A 12,322-nucleotide genomic window follows, 5' to 3' on the forward strand; every position below is an offset into this window, starting at 1 on the left:
AAGTTTGGAAGATGGTACCTTAAGGGAGGCTGTAAAGAGGTGGGGATTGGTCTATTCTCCCATGTGTCCAGTGATAGGATGAAGAGGAATGGGCTAAAGTTGCGCCAGGGGAGGTTTAGGTCGGAGATTAGGAAAAACTTCTTTACTGAAAGGGTTGTTAGGCATTGGAATGGGCTGCCCAGGGAAGTGGTTGAGTCACCATCCCTGGAGGACTTTAAAAGATATTTTGATGTAGAGCTTAGTGATATGGTTTAGTGGAGGACTTGTTAGTGTTAGGTCAGAGGTTGGACTCGGTGGTCTTGGAGTCTCTTCCAACCTAGATGATTCTGTGATTCTGTGAAATCCATGTCTGTCCAGTTTAGAGATGACTATGTTGTGTATGTAGTGTATAAGGTGTCACGTATAAAGTCAGAGAGATGATCATGCAGTGAATACCATTAACCCTGCTTTAGTGACCAGAGTACTTGTCCAAGAAATGGAATAGCTTACTAGAGAGCTTTCAGTCCACATTTTCCATTTAAGTGTCACTGAGCAAAACAGAGAGGAAGAGTAAAATAGGGAACATGCTAAGGAGGCATCATTGGACTATAGCCAGCTGGATATGTTTTCCAAATAAGAATAAGGAGTTCAGGGTTCCCTTTCTTAGCACTGATCTTGACCACATGAATCTTGACTGTTCGATGCTGGACAGCAAATGAGGGGCACCCCCATGCACAGGACAGGCTGGCATGTGGTAAGTACTCTGCTTCCAGTCCAACAAAGATTATGAATAACATCATTAATATCAATTGCAGTTTTCATATACTTACACTTGTTTTACTGCTTTCCAAAAGTCATGCCAGCACCTTGCACTGGTTTCTACTCCAAGGCCATTGTCAAGTATCGCTTTCTAGGCATAGAAATGCTCTTTTTCCTCCATTTTTCTGGTTGAAGTGGTAACACTTTCACCATTTTTCCAGTACATCAGCTCATGTAAGTACTACCTAAATCATTTAATCAGCCAGGTAAGGAGAGACCTATTGCATCAGCTATCCCAGCAGAAGGAAATCAGGCACTGCTTAGTTAAACTGCTCTACCAGCAGATGAGTGGGAGCAGTGGGAGCAGCTGGAGCTGAAAAAATCATTAGGGTAGCATCTTTCTGTTTCTGCACTAAACCACTTCAAAGCTACCCCAGTCCAGCTAGTTCTGTATACCTGAATTCTAAGCAGAAATGTTCAAGAAGCAAATCTACTCTAATACAGAGCCTTCTGTTTACTTTCATAGCCCCCAAACCAATAAGCCATTCTGTGTCTTCAGTCAACCTTCGCTTTGGTGGACGTTCAACTATGAAATCTGTCGTATGCAAAATGAATCCCATGTCTGATGCTGCATCTTGTGGATCAGAAGTCAAGAAGTGGTGGACAAGACAATTAACTGTGGAGAGCGATGAAAGTGGAGAGGACCTACTTGATATCTGAGAAAGATTTAAGTAAGATTGCAACAACAACCACTTCAAACACAATCTAATTTTCTATGTTTAGAATTGAACACACTGTAAGTGATGTACGATTTATTTAAAATCAGTGTCATAAAATCTTTCAATTGCTTATCCTTCTGCCATATGAAACATAGCACATACATGTTACAGTTCACTTCTATAGGTATTAACTGTACTTTAAGAAACCTGTATACAATAGCACTACTATTAAAGCCAGAGCGACTGTATTGCCTTTAGCAGAGACAGAGCTTTGAAAGATTTTGTGTTCTGCAGGTACATAATGGAAATGCATTTTGATATACGCATCTGTGTTTTTCTTCAACCTATACTGTACTTTAAAATTGCAACACTTTACAATACAAAGGTAATATATTTCTTCTTGTGTTTTCCTTCAGTTCTTATTTATTAAGATTTCTTTAGAAAGATTTTATTATTCACAAATGACCTGAAGAGGTCAGCACTGACTTCATGTTCAAGGGAAGTATTTTTACAAAGTGCAGATTCTGAATTACAAATCTAAGCTTTTTCTGAACCTTTTTTTAAAATATGCAAGATACAAGATAACTCATTTTAAAATCAGAAGGTGAAGGATTGGCTTTTAAAATGTAAATATATTTGGGTTTTGGTTAATTATGCAAAGAGCTTGATTTTCATACAGAAAAAAAAAAAGAAAAAAAAGACATGAAAACTGTACATTTAATCATCCATCAAAAGACTTCCATGTGAAAAAACATGGTTTATGCTACATTTTCAGATTATGCTGGTTACATATATGTATTATGCTGGTCATATATGTCATTATTCTCCTGTTAGTTGGGTCCCATTTCCTTGTGTAGCCATAGGATAACTTTGTTCTTGTCTGTGTGATAGAAATTAGCATGTTGGGGGTTCTCTTTAAAGAGCAGTGTTGTATGGCTTTTAAAATATGGTTCAGTTTTGCCTGTATAGGTAGAAGTGAATTTTACTTACCTATGATACTACTCATGCTATGGCTGTGCACTGCTGAAGCATGACATAGTACTGTGGTTAAGTATCTTTGTCCCTTTTACCCTGATATGTAATATTCTTACATGTTAGCATTCTTTTATTTTATGAAGCACTGATAGTGCTAAATTATTGCTGGTGAAAAAGCAGCTGTCCCTTTCATAAGTTTTTCCAGTGAAAGGCCAATGCTATACAGACATGGAGGTAGAGAAGAAAAGCAACCCAATATAGCAGAGCAGTATTGCACACAGTCTGTTAGTTTCAGAATTTAAGGTGTCTAAAAATGTGGGCTAAAATTTGCCCTTCCTTCAAGGAAGAACTGAGAGATTGTACATTTTATAGCTCGGCCACTGACTGTTTTTTTAGCGTAGATGGGACTTTCCATTACCATTGTTTCCTATGGAAATGATAGGTTGCTCTAACATGGCCTGATGTGAGATCTTGAAAGAGGCTCACAGCTAATGTATATCACCACTTAAAATATATATCCTTTAAAAAGCTAACAAAAGCCAGTGCTTTGTGATGTTTTCTGGCCAAAATATTAACATAGGGTGGTCAGAATACAGAATTGTTTTCACAGATGCCTTCACCATAAATGCAAAATTAGCTTTGGCCACAAAATACACTTTTCTTGGCATCTATCAGTGTTTTGTTCTCAGTATATGGTTGAACATTGTTTAGATTTTTTTTTCCAAAAAATGTCATATTGCACACATCTGTATTTTGTGGTTTCTTTATTTGCTTTGGGATATATTTAAGTTTAGATCTAGTCAATTCTAACTATATGTAACAGAAGCTGTGCATTCTCTTGTTTACTGGCTAGATTATGAACCATCAACAAAACCTCGTATGCAAATCCATGATTTTGTGTTCTATTCTGTGCTTAAGTTCAGCTTTTGTATATATGACAATAAGATAAATATTGGATTTATAAAAGATGGTATCTTTGAAATTTCAATAATATATTGAACTGCAGATCTTTCTGAACCATTCTTGCTGCAAATCTTCTTTTTAAAAAATCTGGCAGACATTTTTTCCTTGCCTTACAGTACTCTGTCAATAAAAGTGAGTTGCTTTAAGCAATATTCCTCCCCCTGGTTTTCATTCTAACTGCATTCGCTATATCTAGCTCATCTGTGATAATGCTGCATAGTAGCTAGGTGTGTGGTTTATCGAGGATCACTTAAAGCGATGCTTTCAAATTCCTGTAATTGGAAGGCCTTTGTGTTTTTTTTAGAGGGAGTTTCAGTGACTGACCTCAGCAGTACTGCCACAATGTTTCTCATTCAGAAAATGGGACTACATAGGATTGGTCATTATTTATTTCTGCTTAACTCTTTTTCTTTGGTTTAGCTCCAAGATGTGAACGTTTGTGTATGTGTGTGTGATGGGTAAGTTTGTGGTGGAAAGGTTGTGATGGTTTTATAGGCTGCCTCCGAACATTTTACAAAACACTGGAGATCCCTGGACCATTCATTTAACCTGCAATCTGGTTCTAAGAAAGAAGTGCTCACCTGCTGCCTCCCTCACTTTGTGAAATGCAATTGCATAGATATGAAAATAATATACACCAGAGCACCCAGGGGACTAGATTAGGGTGAAAACCTTCTTAGGATGGCACCCCTGGCAAAACTAGAGGAACTAATAATCTCCTACTTTGCCACAGAGCAACCACTGCACATTTGCACATGAAGGTGAAGAAGCAGAGTTCAAAACAACATGCACAAACAATGGAAGAGAGACAAGGAGGGAATAATAGTGCATTAGGAAATTAGAGTCAGTCCAGACAGCCCTGGAGAAATCTTCAAACAAGAACAGATCCTAGACAAAGGTAAACAAAAAATTGCCAGGGGAATATCACTACCTACAGCGCTCTTGGCTCATAGAATTAAATCCAGCGTTATCCCATAAAAATAAAAAGAATAAAGTGTTTAGACCCCTTTTCATCCCCAAGGAGAGCTCCCTTCCATAGGAAGCAAGCTGTAAAAGTCTTGGTGGCTTGGTTGGGGCAAAATGTGTAGTGCATGTTGTCAGTGCTCAAAGAAAAATGTTCCTGTGGGAAGTCTGAGAACATGCAGCAGACTTGTGTCTTAATAGCGTTCCAAAGTCAGGTCCTTTTTCAGACAATCACATGTAGAACGAAGAAATTAATAATTTGAAACCATTTGCTACTGGATGATATCCAACTGAATTAAGAGCTAAAAATATAAAGTGCACTTTATCTGGCAAGCTAAAATACCATCATTGTTTTAACTAATCAGGACCAATCAGGCTTAAATATCTTCAAAATAACATTACGTTCAGTGTTGTCTACATTCAAAGACCAGTATCACAGCTTCTGAGAAGCCAGAGCTTTGGATGCCAAAAGCAAGTGACTGACTTTGTAAGAATAATCTTTTTTGTTCTCTTCTGTTATTCACAACATGCCCACAGCTCTTGTTATTGTGCAGATAAGGATGTCCATGAATAACCAAAGCAGGAAAAGAGCTCGCACTGTTGTAACAGTACATTTGGAGCCCCAGCAAGCAAGATCTGTGCTAAGCCTCCCATCCGGGATGCCTGCTCTTCTCCCACAGCATTTCCACACCTGAAAATAAACTCTGGCCTGAGTTGTCAGTCAGAGTTACCAATATGATTATCTCAGTCTCATTGACTTTAGTTTTAGAACGCTTAATCCGTCCCTTCTACTGCAGGCATTTTAATCACACCAAGGATGAACTTGCTGCTGATGCTGGGAAGTTGGCTGCCCTGCTTTCTTCAATTGCTCTGCAATACAAAGGAAGCCTCGCTAGAATTCAATTAACCTTCCTCTTCCTCCCAAGGGTGCTAGTGTCCAACCCCATTAGCAGCTGTTGCCTATTGTTCTCAATGACGAACCTCTAAGCACCGAGTTATTAACCCATCAGCGAGCTAAGTGTACAGGCGGTTGCATTTTAGCCCCCTTCCACAAGTTTCTTTCTCAGATGTCTCAGTGCCATTACTGGTTTCATGCATTTATCTGCCTTGCATATCTGCACTAGGGAATTTGGGCAAACTACTTGGGCACCTACAAAATTGCGTTTCATAAAATGATAGCTTACTGGAAGGGCAAAAAATGTCTAAGTATAGGTAGAAAAGGAAAAAACGTCTGTCAGCCTGAGGAGACGTTGACGTTAGTCTTTTCTTCCTTCTGAATTCAAGCCATAACTGGCACAAGCCTCCAGAGTCTCAGTAGGCATTGCTCTGTATCAGGAAATCTTCTGCTGAGGTTAGAAACAAACTGGTTTATACCAGATAGATAACACTGTCCTAGACGAAGACTTGGGCAATACGGCTCTGGGTCATCCCTATGATGAAAGTCACTGAGAGGGGATTCTCCGTGTAACTTTGGGGTACATTCATCCTTGAAGGTAAGAGAAGAAAGATAGTCCTTGAATTCATTGGCAGAGAAGCTGGATGCTGCATCCTCTCTCAAGCCCTGTATTTTGGTTTTCTTTTAGGTTTCACTCCCCAGTTGCATGTAAGGCAGACCGTGCAGTGGCATGTTCTGCATTCTCAGTATGTGCTCCCAAGAAATGGGGAATTCAACACAGTTATGCTTTCATTATAATGTCGTATGGGATGCCAGTTTATACGGATAATCAGTCTTGTTTTTTTTTTTATCTCGGTGCCCATTCCAGAGTACTACATGTTGTACAGGTCAGGCACTTTCACCTCTTGGAATTTCTAAATTCAAACTGCCTGGGGAGTCTGTTTACTACACCTGTAAACAGGAGAAAGGAAAAGAAAATAGAGTTACCTATTTGTTTTAGCACCTATTTAAAAGCAAAAAAGATAAAAATCTGTGTCTCTGCTTAAAGACAAGCTTCTCAGTTGTTCTGGCCAAGCTAAGAATAAAGAAAAAAAACAAACAAACATATTTTTAGAAACCTTTTACTGTTTCCTTGATATATTAATTTTTCAAATGCACCTCGGTTTCAAAACGAAGAGTTTTTGAGTTTTGTTTTTTTTTTTTTGTTTCTAGCTGAAAATGTCACCTATTTGCTGTTTCTGACTTAAAATTTTCAATATTTTGGTCAGACAAAAACTGCTTTTCCACATGAATAGTTACAATGCACAAAAACTCACTCAGATATTTCCATACGGAAAAAGTTCTCTTTTTCCTATAAATCTTTGTATCTGGCATAAGAATGTCATATGGAAAAGTGACAGAGGAAAAAGAGGATCACTGCCTTTGTTATCAGTATATTGCATACAAAAATAAATAAATAGAACATTTTGCTGTTTTTGCTGGAAGTGGTTTAGCCAAATGCTGGCCACAGAAGGTGAGCAGATGCAGGGCCCAGCTGGCTGCTCCACCACGGAAGGGAAATCTCCAGCGCTGTGGTGCCTGGGCAGCCAAGAGCAGGTGATGGGCACAGTGAGGCTCACCTGAGCTTTTCTGCCAAAACTTTTTAGATCTGTGATGTTAAGTGTGCATGTAATCCACTCTTGTTCTGTGGATGCTCTTGAGGGCATGATCCAGTGAATGGTTGTAGCTGCTGTGAGTAAGAAGTTCTCAAACACGGCTGCTTGTAACCGGCTCCACCTTTTCTCCCACCAGGAAGTATGATGTCCTGAACTTGGCCAGTTTAATGCTTCACCCAGTTGCTTCTGCTCCTGAGGTCTGCCAAATACTCCTGGTTTTAAAAGCCAAATATTAAAACTTTCATCTTAATTGGATCAGCAACAGCAAGAATGTATCTCTGACCTTGGCCTATAAATGTGTTTCGGCTTTGTATGCATACTTCAATTCAACGTATATCTGTAAGAGCTTATCTACACAAGGAAGTTGCACCAGCTTAAACTTAACCTGTTATTGCAAATTGATTTCAGTAAATCAGTTTGAATACCTGTGGAAATGCTTATTTCACTTTAAAGATTTTTTTTCTATTGATCTTTGTTAAACCCAAATAACCTTGGTTTTATTCTAATGGCAAGAGTGTTCCCACAGGTCTATGTATCAGCTATCTTAACTGGTTTTAAAAGCCTCACCTTTAATTATATGGCTGTAAATTCTTTGTATAGAGGAAGTCTTTCTTTGGGTCTCTGGCTAAGCTCAGCTCCAGCTCTGTGTCAGGCCCCCCCAGCCCCGTTGCTCCAAGACATTGCTGGGCAGTTTGGGTAATTCCCTCTGGGAACACCCTCCCAGGAGACATTTTGGATGAGATTATGCTGTGTGTTGCTCCCTCTGGCTTGCACAGCCCTCAGATAGGACGTGAGCAGCTTTGTGCTCCCAGTCATCCCTAGAAGCCCCTTTCCATGCCACAGAGCATGTAGCATGTCTTCTCAGCTTCACGCTATGGTTGGTGCGACATGTCCCTTGCCTTATTCCAGACAACTGAACTGAACAAAACATGCGAAGAATATGTGATGGCTGCTTACGAGGGCCATATAAGCACCAAACATGGCCCACGGGATATTCAGGACCAAGGGTTACATCTTATGGATGTGACAGGGTTCTCCCCATGCAGTGTGGCCATGTGGCTCCTGCCACATGCCATTGGAGTCAGGGACACCAAGCTCCCTCTTACTTCGCTGTTTAGAAACAGTTTGTACAAATGCTGCTAGCTTGGGCTTGGGTTGCTTTTGTAATGTCTTTCTTCTCTGAAGTTAGTCAGTGCTTTTCAGTAGGAAAATGTCTTAGTACAATCTGTACAACTGGTTCTCTGAGCCAATCCAGCTGCGATGTATTTTAATAGATGTTCTGTCAGACACAGTTCTGATCAAACATTATAATGCTCCTGAGCTGGACTGTCAGAAATGCCAAAGATAGGCCATTTCAACAATTTTCAATAGCTGAGCCATCTTTTAAGGTATCTCAGAACTACAAGAAATTTAAAGGCTTTTTTTTTTTTTTTGTCCTAACACTAGAGGGCTAACGCTGCTTTACACTGCCTGTCTGCATGTGCGTACACAGACACACACATTCAAGATCAGTAGGTTGATCCTCTCTGTGGCAAAATTTTATTTTATCTTTTTGTTTTGCACAGCATTTAGATACCACGATGCCAAGGAAATTTCAGCGTGATTACATAACAAGGGATCTTTCACTAACCTTGTGTTACGTACTGAAAAAATTGCTTTATTTTTTTTGTGGAAGCATGACTTTTTGGAAAACTTAATGACGTTTGCATTCCCACCTGTATATGATATGCACAGAATTTGTAATAGAAGATTGCATTAGCAATAGCGTTTCATTTTTTCTGTCTCCGGTGATTGCAATATTTGCATGTCAGCTGAAGTGCAGCTCATCTTTGTATTTCAACTCCAAGAAAAATTCAGGAGTGACATAATTTTCAAAATCTAGCACCTCAACTTTGAAATAAATGCACTTTTTTTTTTTTTTGAGACAAAGTGTGCTCAATAATTTGAACTGTGACACCTGCTTTTTATGATGTCTGATTTCCATATCTGGATATTTTTTTTTCCTTGACTCTAAGCATATTTTCATTTACAAGCTATGGTTATGTGGTGGTTTTACCCAGCTGGGCAGCTGAACTCCACCACAACCTCTTTCTCACTCCTCCTCCTCAAAGGGAAAGCGGTAGAAAATACGATGGAAAGGGCTCAAGGGGTGAGATAAGGGCAGGGAGATCACTCAACAATTATCGTGATGGGCAAAACAGACTCAGCATAGGGAGATTAATATAATTTATTGCCTATCACTAGCAGACTAGAGCAGTGAGAAACGAAAAGTGAATGAAAAGCACCTTCCCCCCATCCACCCTCTCCTGAGGGAGAAGATCTCCCTCCTCCCCCCGAGCAGTGCAGGAGAATGGGGAGCAGGGGCTGCGGTCAGTCCCTAACGCTTCGTCTCCGCCACTCCTTCATGGTCACTCTCTGCCCCTGGGCTGCCCACAGGCAGTAGCTCTTCAAGAACTGCTCCCACAGGGCTCCATACCATGGGGTCCATCCCCCAGGAGCAAACTGCCCCAGCACGGGTCCCCCACGGGTGGGCGGCAGCTCCCCCCAGACCCCCTGCTCCTGCGTGGGCTCCTCTCCACGGGCTGCAGCTCCGGCCCGGGGCCTGCTCCTGCAGGGGCTCTCCATGGGCCGCAGCCTCCTCCAGGCCATATCCACCTGCTCCAGCGGGGGCTCCTCCACGGGCTGCAGCGTGGAGATCTGCTCCATGTGGGACCCATGGGCTGCAGGGGGACAGCCTGCTCCACCAGGGGCCTCTCCACAGGCCCCAGGGGAACTGCTGCTGTGGTGCCTGGAGCACCTCCTGCCCTCCTGCTGCACTTACCTTGGTGGCTGCAGGGCTGGTTCTCACTCCCCTCTCCCAGCTGCTGTAACACAGCAGGATGTTGTTGTTGTTTTCCTTTACTTCAGTCTGCTCTCCCAGAGGTGCAAACGACATCACTTATTGTCGCAGCTCTGGCCAGCAGTGGGTCCTTTTTGGAGCCAGCTGGAGCTGGCTCTGATCTGACATGGGGCAGCTGCTGGGCTGTGCTCACAGAGGCCACCCCTGCAGCATCTCTGCTACCAAAACCTTGCCACGTAAACCCAATACAGGTTGGATAAGAAATAGCACTACAGATGACATTTGTTGACTAATAGTTAATCATTTGGGGAAATATTTTGAAGTACTGCTTTCTTTCTGTGCTTTAACGTGAAAAGCAGAGAATGGTGTTATTTTTTCATAACAATTTTTACATCAAGAAGGAAAGGGAATGAAAAAGCACAGGGTTATATGCAATGTCCATTGAAGCCAGCGTGAAGTTTCCCTATGGCTGCAATGATCCTGTGGTGCCTCTCCTTAATGGGCCCTTGAAGCTAATGTGATTTATTTCACAGTTTCAGGCTGGCTACACACATGCCCGCATGCATACTCAGCTGTGTGCAGTGATTTGATCAGCTGTGGTTCACCCACATTTGGTTATGTGCCCACATCTTTGCTTGACATTACTAATTATGCTATTTGGGGCTTCTACCTCAAGGATTCATCTAACACAAACCACAGGATTCTATGCCATGTCAAAATATTTGCCAGGTAAGCTGTCTCACCAAGGGATTAACTGACTCGAACTGCACGTGAATTAGTTTAAAAAATTTCACCACTGCACAATGCACAACAACATCTGAAATTCGCTGCATGTGCACTGCAAAGTGATGCTCACAGCCTGTGAGCACACAGCGTACTGCTGCTGTCTTGCAGCGAGGACATGGTTGCCATTCACTATTGTGACTGCATATGGCATTTAGCTTCATGGTTAAACATCTCTTACGCTGCTCAGCTTCTGTGTGCTAAGACAAGGGATGCAAGAGAGAGAGATTTTCTTTCCTGTGTGCAGTGGGATAACGCTATCAGGAGCACAAATCAAAGTAAAATCCTTCCATTGTTCTTTTCCATCTTTCCCCAACATTTAGTTGGGTGGGAAGGAACTAAGGGAGTAAATACTGGCAATTTCTGTTGTCGTCCTCTAATAACTACAAGTAGGCTGCTGCAGACTTGGAGTCACGCAGTCAGTAGAGCCTCAGGGCAGCAAGGACACTCTCAATATGAAGAGCAGGTTCACCACATCAGCTTAGAAATCAGGGACAGTGGTGGCATCAGATGTGTCGCCAGCAGATTCCGTACAAAATCATGCAGAGCAGCCCAGGAAGTCAGGTCGTGCCACTGTTTAGTACAGAGCTGTCCTCAAAGCTGAGGTGCAGAAAGAAGAAGGAAACAAATTCTCCAAGAGGGAGAAAAGCAACTTGCAAAGCTGTATGATCTCTGTGCCAAATCAGAGCTTTAATTGGCACAAAAATTATCTCTACTAACACCTGCAAGTGAGTGTATAGTACACTGTAAAAGTAATAGTGAGAGGGAGAAGGAATTCCTCAGAGCTCACAGAGAAAAAAAAAGAAAGAAAGAAAAAAATATCTTGCAAATGATGGTGTAGCATGGTATCTCAGGCTGCTTCAAAGCCAAGGACATTACTAAAAACAAGAGTTGGAACAATGACACCCTGCTTTATTTCAGCCTCTTTGGTAAAAGTGCTCTCCTGGCTGAAGCTCTGCAAGCTTGCTCTCAAGAAGAGTCAGGCAGGTGAGGAGCGACACACAAGCACTGCAGAAGAGAAGTCCGGGACGTTTTGTGGTAGTGTAAAGAGATGAGGCTGGTTTCTGGTGAAGTGTCCTCTGTTGAGCAGTGGGTGGAAGGAGTTGTTAAAAACATAAGTAGCCCAAAAAAAACATTAATATGACAGCCTCCTAACCTAAAGTCCTTACAGCTTCCCTGCGTAGCTGTCATGTATGCTTTTTGCTGTGGCTTTCTCTGCTTAGCCCTGAAAGTGGGGCCAAGAAGGATCTTCCAAATCCTTCCATTTTCCATGGTCTGCCTTTGTGGAAATGGTCACAGGTGACACAGATCAAGGGAGGTGATTCTCTGATGCTACTCTCGCGAGACCCTGCCTGGAGCAGTGTGTTCAGTTCTGGGTCCCCCATCACAAGATGGACATGGACATGTTAGATGGGGTACAGAGGAGGGTCAGAAAGATGATCAGAGGGCTGGAGCACCTTTCCTATGAAGACAGGCTGAGGGAGTTAGGGTTGTTCAGCCTGGAGAAGAGAAGGCTCCGGGCCAAAATTATAGCGGCCTTCCAGTACCTAAAGGGGCCTACAGGAAAGCTGGGGAGGGACTCTTTGTCAGCGGGTGTAGTGATAGGACAAGGGGGATTGGCTTTAATCTAAAAGAGGGGAGGTTTAGCTTAGATATAAGGATGAAATTCTTCATTCTGAGGGTGGTGAGGCACTGAACAGGCTGCCCAGAGAAGCTGTGGATGCCCCATCCCTGGAGGTGTTCAAGGCCAGGCTGGATGGGGCTTTGGGCAACCTGGTCTGCTGGGAGGTGT

The 12,322-nt window shown here is 42.2% G+C and overlaps 1 protein-coding gene across 3 annotated transcripts in view; it reads left to right on the plus strand.

Moving 5' to 3' along the window:
- NALCN (sodium leak channel, non-selective) overlaps positions 1-3,526 on the plus strand; it is a 234,875-nt gene extending 231,349 nt beyond the window's left edge. For all 3 annotated transcript variants that reach the window (XM_040537921.1, XM_040537936.1, XM_040537929.1), the window contains one exon: positions 1,265-3,526. In XM_040537921.1, coding sequence (XP_040393855.1) covers positions 1,265-1,458 — 194 coding nt within the window. In that variant the 3' untranslated portion in view covers positions 1,459-3,526. The remainder of the gene's footprint in view (positions 1-1,264) is intronic.
- The last annotated feature ends 8,796 nt before the right edge of the window (positions 3,527-12,322 follow it).

Source organism: Cygnus olor, chromosome 1 (genome assembly GCF_009769625.2).
Source record: "Cygnus olor isolate bCygOlo1 chromosome 1, bCygOlo1.pri.v2, whole genome shotgun sequence".
NCBI classification, from domain to species: Eukaryota; Metazoa; Chordata; class Aves; order Anseriformes; family Anatidae; genus Cygnus; species Cygnus olor.